The sequence below is a fragment of the Octopus sinensis genome, linkage group LG5 (genome assembly GCF_006345805.1).
Source record: "Octopus sinensis linkage group LG5, ASM634580v1, whole genome shotgun sequence".
Taxonomy (NCBI): domain Eukaryota; kingdom Metazoa; phylum Mollusca; class Cephalopoda; order Octopoda; family Octopodidae; genus Octopus; species Octopus sinensis.
The window spans coordinates 25,949,762-25,964,651 of record NC_043001.1 but is presented as its reverse complement, the minus strand read 5'-3'; the positions used below and the strand labels follow the sequence as shown (position 1 = coordinate 25,964,651).

General features: G+C 32.2%; 1 protein-coding gene across 2 annotated transcripts in view; it reads left to right on the top strand.

The window, feature by feature from the left end:
• The window catches only part of LOC115211608, a 481,864-nt gene extending 473,477 nt beyond the window's left edge, over window positions 1-8,387 (top strand). For both annotated transcript variants that reach the window (XM_036503259.1, XM_029780201.2), the window contains exons 32-33: window positions 4,114-4,224; window positions 7,296-8,387. In XM_036503259.1, the coding sequence (XP_036359152.1) occupies window positions 4,114-4,224; window positions 7,296-7,692 (508 nt within the window). In that variant the 3' untranslated portion in view covers window positions 7,693-8,387. The remainder of the gene's footprint in view (window positions 1-4,113; window positions 4,225-7,295) is intronic.
• Window positions 8,388-14,890: the final 6,503 nt, after the last annotated feature.

Here is a 14,890-nt window from a genome sequence, read left to right as displayed (position 1 = left end):
GATTTTACTTATATATATCATCATCATCATCATCATCATTTAATATATATATATATATGACAAGTTCGAGAAATGAATGAAAGCGCTAATAATATTGAAGAAATAAAAAGATTATTTTTTCCAAAATTCCAGCAACTTTTTTCTCAATATATATATATGTACATGTATGTATGTATATGTATATATATATATAGGTGAGAAAGTTGGTATATACATATATATATATACATATATATATATATACATATATATGGGTGTGTGGAAAGACGTTTGTTTCCCACCCACATGATTCCAGGTTCAGTATCACTGCATGGCACCTTGGGCAAGTATCTTCTACTATAGCCTCAAGCCAACCAAAGCCTTGTGAATGGATTTGGTAGACAGAAACTGAAAAAAGCCCATTGTATGTGTGTGTTTATCCCCCACCACCACTTGACAGCTGGTGTTGGTGTGTTTACATACCTGTAACTTAGTAGTTCAGCAAAACTGGGAAGCATGGTAGTAGTCCCATAGCCATAAACATTAGGTTTACTAATCGGTGTTAAATCAGCAATGTGTCTTGTCATCTGGATTAACAATCAGCAACTTAGATGTTTACTTTTTGGTGTTCTCTCAGCAACTGATTTTTGCCTTTCAAAACTCGCACTTCACTGCTGGGTCACATGTATCCTTCTACAGCCAGCAGTGATTGGATGTTTTGTGCTAGCATGTCTTGCTACAATCATCATCATTGTTCGACCGTGGTCGAGACAATGGAATTTACCATGCTACGCCAGACTTCACGGTCCATCATAGCATTACGGAGGTCCTGTTGCTGGATACCTGTATCCCTGGAGATTACATCAGGGTAGGAGAGTGTGCACTCTCTGGTATCGTGAGTAGATGGCTTCCAGAGGAGAAGAGTAGAAATTGCCTCATTTTCAGCTCTACAACAATGTCCAGCAAACTGGACTCTCCTACCTTTCACAAGAGATGACACAGGTGGTAGTTTCCCATATATTTGCATTTTGGTTGGATGACGCTTCCACAAGAGATTTTGAGCTCTCATAAGGAGGCAAGTGTAGGTTCCATCCAACCGCTTCTCAAGCTTCTTTGATAACGTCTAGGTTTCTGAGCCATGTAGTAGAATTGGTTCAACTGTGGCTTTGAAGATTTTAAGTTTGAAATCTCTACTTAGATTTGATGACCAGATCTTATGCATGTCATTACAGGCTGACCAGGCCATACCCTTTCTAGTTATAAAATCTTTTCCAGATGATACAATACTAATATGCTAGTCAAAGGATATTACACCTTCCTATACAATATGATTATCTAAATGAACTATTAGAATAGTATCTACATAAACTCGGTGCTTTCAACATCTCAACAACTCTTTTCATGAACTGTCACTTTCATTGTCTTCCTCTCTTAAAAGTTATACTAACCATACTAAGGCTAACTTCAGTAACTGGTTCTTCTGTTGGTTCCATGTGGAGTTCCCCATCACTATCTCGCTATTGTTCTTTATTTAGCAATTTCTAATAGCAGTATTATCATGGTTCTTTCTTTTCACTGTTACTAGAATAAAATCTCACTTTGAATACTCTACTGGCAAATGATAATAATAATAATAATAATGAAATTATTGTATACAGTGCTCAGGTGTACCACAACTTGTCAAAAGTGCGTATAAAGCACATGCAGTAATGTACAAGTGTCTGGGAAGTGAACAGTGTATGAGTCAGATACATGCTTGCGTGTGTACGGAGGGGAGAAAATCAGTTGTAGTGTTGGCGAATCTTAGGAAGCATGATGTCTTGATTCAATCAGACACACTGCCTTGCAATTCAGAACTCTACATCTTTCATCACTGTACAGAACATTTGTCTACATAGCTTCATATTTGGCAAGATACACTTAGTTTTATGCTTACTGCCCAGCTTTTTGATGCCGTTACTGCTCTTCATATTTTTGCTATTCTTTCTAGCCTGCCAAATACTCTATGTAGCCCTATCCACTGTACTGTTCATCCAGCACTTACCACAGTAACTAATAGTTATCATGAGGAAGAACAGTCAATTATTAAAAGTAGTTGAAGAATTGTGATTACATATGTTTTGTTAAATTGCAATATTGAGTTCAAAGTTTTCCCATAATTATAACCTGATTTTATTTAGACATACTGTGAAAAGACAAAGACATCAAATCAAGTTAAAAGCCTTTAACTGACTGAATTATAGTGCTTCATATTTTAAAAGTAGTTATTCTCAATTCTTTGTCCTGCCAATCTCATGCTAAGAAAATTGATAATTAAAAATAATAAATAAAATAAAACTTTTGCTTCTAAAATATTGAGTTAAGTGTGTGTTGTAAACTAAATGAAGAAGGCTGATCTCATAGTAATTGACTAATATGTGAAGGCACATAGCTCAGTGGTTAGAGTGTTGAGCTTACGATCGTGAGGTTGTGAGTTCGAATCCCAGACTGGGCTGTGTGTTGTGTTCTTGAGCAAGACACTTTATTTCACGTTGCTCCAGTTAACTCAGCTGTAGAAATGAGTTGCACCGTCACAGGTGCCAAGCTGTATCGGCCTTTGTCTTTCCCTTGGATAACACTGTTGGCATGGAGAGGGGAGGCCGGTATGCATGGGCGACTGCTGGTCTCCCATAAACAACCTTGCCCGGACTTGTGCCTCAGAGGGTAACTTTCTAGGTGCAATCCCACGGTCAGTCATGACCGAAGGGGGTCTCAGCTCAGGAGTTTTCAAACTTTAAAAATATATCCATATTTAAGGCGGTGCCCCAGCATGGCCGCAGTCAAATGACTGAAACAAGTAAATGAGTATATTAAACAATTATGGCTGTTATTATACTTATATTAAACATTTATCATGAGTTATTTGTGAACATTCTCTGTATAACAACTAAAAATATTACTAATTTCTATAATCTTTCTTATGTTTCCTGAGGTCTTATTACTTAAATAGCTTCTTTCTATGGTGATTTCAGTTTATATATAGAATATTTTATAATTAATTTTCATAATTCAGTGTGTCATTCTGTCCTCATTGAAGTTATTTTCTTCATGTAATATTTCAAAGAAAACACACTGCAGTAGTGATTTTTCTATTATTTTCTCTAAATTTATGAGAGACTTTCAGCTTGGTGCAACAAAGTAACAAAATTACTCAGAGCTTCTACTACTTACAAACAGACACACTGTACTTCCTTATGGTACCAATTTACAGCCAACTGTCACTGATAAGGAAATTTCACAATACCGGGGATAAGATACTAATTTGTTTACCTTTTGCCTAGGAGGTTGGAACCTTATCAACTATCAACTCAGTCAGCTGCAACTATCTCTCCACAATGTACATTATTGATTTTCTAATGTTGCTTCTCTTGTTGCATGATTTCTTTGAAGGTAGACAGGTTTCACTGTTGTCCACCCAGTTGTAATAAATTTCTTATTTCCAATGAATGATTTCTTTCCATTTATGACTATTTTTAACAATCTTAACAGTTAAACATAGAAATTACACCCTCACTGTTCAATAAATTCTGCTGAATAGAAACCAAGAGCTTTTCCTGCTTGTAGTTTTTTTTTATTACATAATATTAGTTTCTTAATTATATAATTTTTAGAAGTACTATTAATTAAATCAACCTTAGTATATTACTGGTATGTGACTTATTGACCCAGAAAGAGAGAGAGGAGTAGTAAATTTGACTTTTACAAGATTTAAACTAAAATATGGTGGTGCTGCTGCTATCACTGCTAATGATGTTGCAAGTAATATTTTGGTAAAATTTATTTCCAATTCCTACATTAAACAGTTGCAATCAGTTTTCTAATCTAATGCTGTTGAAACTATGATTCCGTCTCCCCTCCCCCATCCTCCTTATCATCATCATCATCATTGTCATTTTAATGATATTTTCCTATCCTAACATGGATTGGTTGAAAGAATTGTTTTATGCATCTTGGTCCAGAACAATACAATCTGTTGATTATTTTTAACACTAATTTCCAAATGTCAAATTCGTTCCTTTTTCTTTTTCCCTCTTTTTGATACAAATTCAAAAATTTAGTATTAAAAATGACAATGAAATTATGTTATTCTTTCAGAGAAAAGATGTGCCCTTGGAAAAAAGACCATATGCCTCATGTGTTTGATAAACTACAAATACCTCTTCCAATTCCACATCCGGCAAGCATTGCTTTAGCTATCTATAACAGGTAGGTACAACTGTGTATGGTTCTATATTGCACATGGAAATTTCTCAACAAATTGCTTTAAGATTTTCCCTTCATTATGTTCTTTTAACATTTTTACATCATTTAAAATTTATTTCTTGGTATTATTTGTGTGATATAAATATCACACGAAGATTTAAGATTTCAGTCTATAACTGCTAAATATTCTATATTTTTGTCATGCTATTACCTCAATTAGTACCTGATATTAGTCATTACAAATTTTAGCATTTACCAGAAGACAAAGTAAATTTAATCAGCAGTCTATACATATTATGATACCCAGACTTTTCATTAATAATTTATTTTAATTACTCTATTTGGATTTATAAGTAAAAATTAGTCTCCAATCAATATTAATTAATTCATTCAATTTCTTGTATTTATACTTAAACAATTAATGATTAATTTTCAAGAGAGTGAAACAATTTCAACAACTTCATTTATTCACCAACTAAATTACAACAAAGAAAAATTTTTTAAAACTTATGGTTTTTTTTTTTACATTCTGATTAACAAGAATATTATAATGATAAGAACTGTGTTAATGATTCTAAGTTTATTGTACCCATTAATTACTAATTTTTACTCAAGGTAAAACTTTCTGGGCACCTAGTTATTTACCAATAGTAACTGAAGTGCACAGGTAATTTGATTGCAATTTAACTTTGAAATAGACTGTTTTACATATGGTAGTTCAAATCAAAAGGCTCTAAATATAAGTATATAAACTATCTTGTGAAAAACAATTACAAAACGAATTACTAAGAACCATTATCCAAGTTTATTGTCTGGAGTGCCAACTTTGATTTCCTGTAGCCAAGTTTGTTAATGTTTACTAGATTAGATAACATCTATGACTGGCTCACTATGATTTCAACATTTATATTTTATTTATTGTTTATTCTGTTGTATAACAATCACATTGTTTGGGTTAAAATAGTCATATGTGTTGTTTATTCCATTATTGAAGTTTTCATCACGTTCTTATCTGTCTCATCTCCTATTTCTTTACTCTCTCTTTCCATTTGTCTCTCTTTCTCATCTCTCTCTCTCCCTCTCTCTCACTGTATGCATATATGTGTGTGTGTGTGTGTGTGTGTGTGTATATATATATATAAATAAATATATATTATATATCGATTTTATTTATTTTGTACTACAAAAGCATAAAAACACACTATACACTCTCATATTAGAAGTGTACACTTCTAGTATATTTTTGTTAACATCTAGATCAAGATTTCTTGCAGTCATCCTTTTAGTTAAATGTACACACGAAGGGGTCGAGATGAAAAGTGTGTGTGTGTGTGTGTGTGTTAAATTTCTTTTTTTGATATATAAAATATATAGACTTACAAGTTGTCATATCTCAATTTATCTGGCAGTTTTTTTTGTTTGTTTATTTTTTGTGTTTTAAACTAGTAGTTGCTCACATTCTCCTCAAAAAAATCCATTTTGAGTCCTAAATTGTTGGACAATCACTGTATACAATAAACTGATCGACTGACTGCAGTTAGAGAGCTGATCTAACTTAATGTAATTCAGATGGTGGATCCATATTGTATCGATATTTATTATTTGTTATAATTTGATAGCATGTAAAAATTGGTGAATCGTCAGGGAAACATTTGCAATATGTCTTGGATGATGATAGTATTGATGACATCTATCTCTTTTCCAATAGACCACACAGTTATAAAAGTATCCTATCTACATTTAAATAACCCTGTCCACTTAGCAAAAAATGCTCAGCAGAAAGCAATGCAATTCACTACTCTATGACTGTGTTTTGATAACCTTAGAGAGTTGAGATCGAATATTTCCCTGTGCATTGCTAAAACAAAAAGAAGTCAGCTTAATGTTCACATCCTTAAATAAAACATGGATATTCGAGGAGATGAATAACTGAAAGATCATCATCATCATCATTTAATGTCCGCTTTCCATGGGTTGGACGATTTTGACTGAGGGCTGGCGAACCAGATGGCTGCACCAGGCCCCAAACTTGATCTAACAGAGTTTCTACAGCTGGATGTCCTTCCCAACGCCAACCACTCCGAGAGTGTAGTGGGTGCTTTTTACGTGCCACAAGCATGGGGGCTAGTCAGGCAGTACTGGCAATGACCTCGCTCGAATCTTTTTACACATGCCACCAGCACAGGTGCCAGTAAGGTGACATTGGTAACGATCATGCTCGAATGGTGCCCTTTTACGTGCCACCGGCATGATGAAATAAGTGTATTAGCAATACCAAAAAGAATGCACTAAATAGATAACTCAAAGTAGACACTGAATACTAAATAAATAGGTTGGTATCTGCTGGTGTGATCAGTGTTCTAACTGAAAAGAAAGAAGCAGAAAAAATATTCTTGAAGTTTATTCGTGACCATTTTGATACCAACCTCACTGAGACCACATCTGATTTTATAATACAAAGTTTCTGTCTTAAAGTGATCTAAATTAAAACCTTTCATCAAAATATTTTGTTAATTTATGTTCCAAACACCAGCTTAATAATGATAAAGTTATTTCATTAAATTTTCCGTTACTTTAAAACTTAATGATTGAAACAAAAGCAGTGTATTTGAACAGTATCAATATAGTTTCAAAAGGGTTAATTACTTTTTTCTGAAGAATCAGTAGATAACTTGACTTTTATTCTAGACAAATATATATAGACAGATAAAGTATGTAAAAAAAATATTGAGATTCTAATTATGTTATAATTATAATCTCAATTAAGTTGTAATTATGACAGCAGTGTTCAAAAGTAAAATGAAATACACTAACAGTTTCAGATATTATTTAAATCAGTGGTTGTTAGCCTTCATCCTGGTCAATAGTTAATATCTTCATCCTGGTCAATATTTTCATAATTTTTTTCTAATTTATCATTTTGACCAGAATAGGTGGTAATCTATAAAAAAACACAAATTAAAATAAAAAATGATTTTTTTCAACAATATTTATGTTATGTTCAAAATTATTCAGATTTTATTTTTTTTTAATATTCTTACACTAATTAATTCTTTCAATTTTTTTTTTCTCAGGGAAAATGATCAATATCCAATTAACTTTGAGGATCTCTATTGTCAGAGAATTATCAAAGCTACTAAAGAAGTCCCCTATGTTGATGTTGGGCACCTATCGTCTCCAGAACTTTTTGAGCTTGAACCCAGCACACCAGATATCGGCACGTTTGGGGAGCCAATCAACTTACTATCCCACCTAGCCCAACAAGAAGCTTCTTACTTTTCCGATGATAATGTAGGGGGTGTTACTGGAACCAGCAGTCCTGCTCTAGATAGTAATATGACCAATTCAGTACAAAACAGTTCTGTTGATGAACCAGACAAAGATGATGCTGTTGAAGGTCACATTGTCTATGAAGAGAATGAGAGAGACAGTAGCTGTATTATTGAATTAAGGGAAATTGCAAATGGATGAAATTTCATCATTTTAGTGCTTCTTTATATATTTACGTAACATTATGGTCAACTGATTGTTTTATTGCGCGTGTGTGTGTAATTATGTATACAAAAATCTATTAAAAAATGGTATTCACCAGGATGGATGAACTAAAATCATTCGCTGTCTCAAATTGTCAGATATATGAAGTCTACTGGTTTCTTAAAAATATCACCAGCATTTCTTTATCTTATTTTCAACATTGTCTGTATATTTGCTCAGGTCTCTCTTATGTGTTTGACTCTGGTTCAGCTGTATGTCTTACATAAATGTTATGATATATTTTACCCATTTAACGAACAACATTGTTCTTGTATAGTACTTATGTAAGAAAAAGAAAAGGAAAAAGAATGCAGGAATCTCATGCCCGTTCATCATTATATGAGATACTTTTTTTTTTTTTAAATGTCTATTTGAAACCTGTATCATATCAGGTTATCTTTTAAACTACAAAACTTGCTTACCTGAACTGGTAAAATTAGTATCATTTGAGGACTACTGTGGTTTTTGTTTGTTTTTGTTTTTTTGTTGTTTTTGGGTTTTTTTTTCTGTTTCAAAATGTTTCACGTTTCCCAAAATGTTAGAAAAGTTACATTAGTATTTCACACCTAGTTCTGTTGTTTGTCTCTGTGTTGGTTTCCCTGACCCATTATAATTGAGATGATATCAAATTTTAAAAAAAACAAAAACACACCTACTTCAAACACTTTCAAAGTAATCTGAGGTTTAGTTATGTGTGGTCCTCCCATTGTAAAAATAGTTTGAAGGGTAAAGAAAAAGAAAAAGAAAACTTACAAGAAACAAATGAAAGGAAATGGGTGTTATGCACCAGTGTTACGAACCTTTGAAACTTAAGTTACAGTTGTTTGAAGCTCTTATAGACTGTGCAATATGTTTTTAAAATTTAGTAACTTTCTAGTTAAATGTGTGGCATGAAATTTATTGTCATCAATAAACTAGTTTAAGTACCAGTAGTATAGACATGGACTTTTAAATATTGTCATTTGATAGTATAAAAATGTTTTTCATGATTTGCTACATCTTGTGAAGCTTTGATAAATATTATGAATAATAATAATAATAATAACTTTTTGAATAACTCCAAATCAAATAGAATGTTTTTGTTTTTTTTGTCTCTCTTGCTTATGAACCAAAAGTGCTCTCACAGTCCACTGACTAAAAGACATAGAATTCATATTATCACTTGAGTTTATTTAGTTTTAACAAGAATAATTATTTATATTCTGTAAATTCAATCTAGGAAGAATTCTTGTTTTTAATCTATATATATATATATCTATATATATAAAGTTTTAGCTTTTTTTTTAGCAAATAAAATGTATGATATTTGGGGGAGGGGGGATTATATGTGTATTACTGTTTCATTTAATTCTAATGATTTACACAGTTAACAAATAATTCAAAATAATCTAGCAAACATCCTTTAATTCTTGATTTTGTTTTCTTTAATCATATCTTGAAATTTTGTATTGTTAATTGCTTAGTTAACAATTGCCATAAAAATTATGTCCACCATATTCCTTGTAAATGTTGTAAAATGATATGTATTTATACATATATGCATATATATGTGTGTGTGTCACAGGAATTTTATTGTTAAATGGTGTCTTGCCATAACACCTGTGAATGTTGCAAATATATATATGTATATGTGTGTGTGTCCCTCTACACCTCTTGTAAATGTAAAAAAAAAGGTATCTTACATGATTGATTGCTATAACAGATTCTATAAAACTATCTTTTGTCGTGTAATTGTTACAGCAAATTAGTGTTTATGGTATCTCTTCTCAGATTCAAGTAAGTTTAGATATGGAATTGTATTATGGCTCACTTTTTAACCATTACAGCCGGAAGGTGTTAAAGCCATGTCAATTATTTTGCTACTATCTACTAAATCGATTAATAAGGATTGACACAATTCCAGTCAGTCAAGCTTTTAGAAGATACATTTACATAATTCTTACGTAGGTTATATCTTAAAGTTTAGAATGACAATTTTCAGTACTTTCCTCTTTCAGTTTAAAGAAATAAGCCTGTTGGCTGTGATAATCAATATAGAATTATGTGAATACAATGTGAAGCTCAATAGTTAAGATAGAATTATTTTGAGGTGTTAGAGACAAGAGGTACATACACATTAACTCTAGAATCTGGGATCATAAACATTTCTAGTAATAACTTTCATAAATGTCATAAGCTTCAAATGTATTATTTCAGGTGAAACACATTTTTGACATTTATGTGGCTTTATATTTCCAAGTAATTTGCTCAATATTTAATGGTACCATATTTTCAGCAAATTATCTTCTAATTCTGTAAATATTTAACCCAAGCTTCTTCATATATATATATATATATATATATACATATACATATATACATACATATATATATATATATATATATATAATATATATATATATATATATATATATATAATCATTATTTTATGTAAAAGTGTGGTGCTTGTGTGATCAGTTCATTATGGTTAATCAATAAAGTTTGGATTTACATTGATGCTCCAAACTAGAGTTTGATCACTTGCTTTGACATATATCTCAAAACAACTGATCAAGGTTTCTTCTTGCCTATTAACACTGCACTGTTAGATGCAGTGATTTACACTGCTAGCCACTGCATCTAACATGTATTTGGTTGTGAAAGTAAGTTATAACAAATACATTTAAATGATTTGCAATTGTGTTAAGTTCCTTTAAGTGTTAACGAATTATTCACTGAATCCTTTGTATACTCAGCAAATTTTTAAAGTGGAAGCTTCTTGCATCAGAACGTGGAATATTTTTTGATTAATGACAAGGTACAATCGATTTCATACTGGAATAAAGTAATCATTTTGTGAATATGTCTACTGAAAATGTCATTTAATTACTTTTTTGACGATGAATGATTAAAACTAAAGGTCACTTCTGACAGCATAATATAATTATTACTGCTCTTACACGTAGGATGTTTTAAAAATGAAAATATTCAGAAGAGAAAATATTTTAATGAAATTAACTCTATTTATATTTCTTAATGTTCCTATCTTAAAATTTTGTTAATTATAATAGTATATTCTAAGAATAACAATAGAACACTTATAATTTAATTGGCATTAGGTAATATATTATGCCATCTTAATATGATTGTAAACAATCATGTTGGTTGACTATACAAAACTTATAAATTCATCAGAAATTCACAATAAAAATTAATCTGAATATGAATATTAAAACCTTTAAAAACAGAAGAATAAAAGTTCATAATTATTTTTCAACTCATTTCATGATGTGATATTTATATTGACTAGGAATTGAATAAGGTAAAATAAAAATGATACTGTAATTCACTCTATAAAGCCAAGACCAACTTTGGAATATTTCTAAGTTAGAATTATTATTGAAAAATAAATTGAAAATTAAATAACTATCAGACAGACACTTCATGTTTTTTCCTCCAGTGACAAAATATATTCAAATCTGTTTCTCTCTGAAATTGCAGATTTTGTCTTGTTTCAGTGGTAGTTTGGAATCATTCCAGTAAATGCTTATAACAGAAATAACAACAATTTCAAATTTACTAGAGCAAAGAAAAGTTATCAAAATTTGAAACAATATTATTCAGTGTTTCACAATTTGCCATCGTTATTTTCACATGTCGTTTTTAACCCCATTCTGCAAACGTTAAGTTCCTGCATGTTATGCAGCCATGTTATAGAAATGATATTCCACCCACATCTCAATATGCTCTGTAGTTTTGTGAACATCTTTTCTTAAAGCCTCTCTGTATAGCCAACTATGTTTATAAAGTTATCATTGTCCAATAGTTAGCTACCTAAAAGTTTTTATGCCCTATATATTAACCATCTTGTCTGAATACATTGAAATCATTGGAGGGTATTCAAATGAAACCTTTATATCATTGTGATGTCTTTTACAAAAAACAAAAAACTAAAATAAAAAAAAAATTCATTTATATAAATTTTAAGAAGTCTATCTTTGATTGCGAAAACCTGTGTTTTTTTACTAAAATGATCCTACTGATTATTCTTTCTTTGTAAATTTTTCTTTCTTTTTTAAAACATGTAACCAATTTTTACATTCATTTTTCTTTTATATTTTCTTTTTCCTTTCCTCTCTTACCATGTTGTTTGTGATGTACAAAGTTTTTGCAAAATGTCATATTTATATGCAAAAGTGTAACATCATGCAGTGTTGTATATTTTTGTGTCTTTGGAACATTACTAAGAACAAAGTCTAGTAAATTCATCCCTCAGCAACAGAGCTGAACCATTGACACATCCTTGCTTCAATGGTTGGTAGATATATCTGCACTTTCAGAGAAACATTCAAATAGTTATAAGGTATTTTAAAAAAGAAAAAAAGATAAAATAAAAAGAACTAAAAGTCAAAATATATATAAAAAAAATTATAAAAAAGAGCTAAACAAAAGAAAGAAACCCCCTATAATTTCTCTCAAGGTATCAAGATTAAATGTCCGCTACTGTGGCCTATTCACTGTGTCTGTAGTCTATTTTTTTATCTGATTGAACTGTGATGAAATTATGCAACAGCAGATTGGTGGTGAAAGACTTGCACAATAAAAAAACAGTAACTGTTCTGAAATTCAGCTGTTCCTGAATTATGAATTGATTTTCTACTCCCCCCCTCCTCTCCTTTTCCTGCCCATTTATCTATATTCTTTCCTCACTCACCATTTACAGTTTTATTCCCTCCCTCACTTTTTGACTTTTGCAGAGTTTTGTATTTTTTATTTCTCAACATCAGTAAACACAAACACACACACACACACACACACACACACACACACACACACACATACAGATGCATACATAACCTAACATAACACACATATCATTATATCCTTTGTATCCTTTATTAAAGAAAAATGTTTTGGTTTTTTGTTTGTTTGTTTGTTTTTTGTTTTTTTTTTATTAATAAACTCATAACTATGTTTGTATTAATATGCTGGAAAATTGTTTTTATTTTGGTTTTTTAAAAAAAAGTTTTTACTGAAAGTGTATGTGTGCATGCATGTGCATATCACATAATAAGTTCTGAAGTTTTTATTCTCCAGGAGGAGTTCTAGTTAAGAGATGTCACCACTTATCATCAAAACATTTTTTTTTTTTGCATCTGCTTCTTCCTCTCTTTCATTCATTCCAACTTTTATTTTTGTTGTTCCAATTTTTTTTTAAAAACTTTATTTCCACTGTAAATGAAAAATCTCATGAAATTCTCCTGTGGTCTCTTCACTAGACCTCCAGAAAATTCATTTCCCTCTTCCCAACCATTTCACCACAATAAAGCTTCTATCAACAAAGGAAAGAGTAAGAGAGTAAAAGCAATTTATTTTGCTTTGTTTATGTATTGGACAAATGACTGAGCTCATATGTAGAGAGAGAGAGCTAAGTTTAGCTTATTTCAGTGGTGTTCAGAAGTCAAAATATTCCCAACATTTAAAAAAAAAAAATAAACCAATAAAGAAATATAACAACTAACAATATTTTCTTTGTTTTCAATTCATACCCACTTCAAAAATGATTGTTATAATAGCCAACTTTGAATTATTTCAGAAAATGCATAACTTTACTAATTCATTTATAGAATAATTAATGTGTGGTAGAAATTTATCTCTAGGAAATTTAAAAGAATTTGTATTCATAAATATAACAATTAAAATTGATTGTATTATTTCCTTTCATTTTCTATTTGTCAATAACAACAAAATCCAGATCTCAATGAATCTTGCTGCTAAAATAGTAAGTTTAAGAACTTTATGCTGTCACCACTTCTATGAAAATGTTTGAAATCAGGAAGAGCATTTCTGGTTTAAAAGTTCAAAAATCTTTTGCATGGTATATCAAAAAGTTCATTGTCTAAATTCCATCATCATCATTATCATCATCGTTTAACATCCGTCTTCCATGCTAACATGGGTTGGACGGTTTGACCGAGGTCTGGAAAGCCAAGAGGCTGCATCAGGCTCCAGTCTGATCTGGCAGTGTTTCTACAGCTGAATGCCCTTCCTAATGCCAACCATTCTGTGAGTGTAGTGGGTGCTTTTTATGTGCACCAGCAAAGGGGCCAGAGGACTCTGGCAACGGCCACAATCAGTTGGTGCTTTTTACATGCCACCAGCATGGACACCAGTCAAGGCAGTGCTGGCATCGACCACGTTCAGATGGTGGTTTTACATGCCACCAGCATGGGTATCACAACTATAATTTCCATTTGATTTTCATTTTGATGTCGATGTACTTGACTCAATAGGTCTCCTCAAGCACAGCAGGTTGCCCTACGATCCAAGGTAAGCACAGCAGGCCGTCCTGTGAGCTATGAACTCACTTCATTTGTCGGGTCTTCACAGTCACAGCTTTTCGTCATTGCCTCTGTGAGGCCCAACATTTGTAGGTCATGTTTCACCACCTCATCCCATGTCTTCCTGAGTCTACCTCTACCCTGGATTCCTTCAACTGTTTGGGAGTGACACTTCTTCACACATTTCTCCTCGTCCATCCATAGTACATGACCATACCAATGCAAACGTCTCTCCTGCATGCCACATCCGATGCTTCTTATGTCCAACATTTCTCTCAGGGCACTTACACTGTTGTGCGTGCACACTGACATTACGTATCCATCGGATCATGCTAGCTTCATTTCTTTCGAGCCTACACATGTCCTCTGCAGTCACAGCCCGTGTTTCACTGCCGTGAAGCATGGCAGTTTGCACACATGCGTCGTGCAATCTACCTTCCTCTCTGAGTAAGAGGCCCTTTATCACCAGTAGGGGTTGAAGCTTTCTAAACTTTGCCAAGGCTATTCTTATTCTAGTGGTAACACTCTCTGAGCATCCATCTCCACTACTAACTTGGTCACCTAGGTAGCAGAAACTATCAACTACTTCTAGTTTCTCCCCTTGGAGTGTGATGGAATCTGTTTTCTGAGTATCTGTGGTGTCTATTGCCCCTGTGCATCTGCCGCACATGAAAGCTATCTTCTCAGTTAATTTTCCTTTGATGTTGCTGCACCTCTTATGTGTCCATAGCTTACACTGGGTACATCTTATGGAATTTCTACCTACAACTTTTCTACAGATCAAGTAGGGCCACCTACCTGAGGGGGTGTGTGAT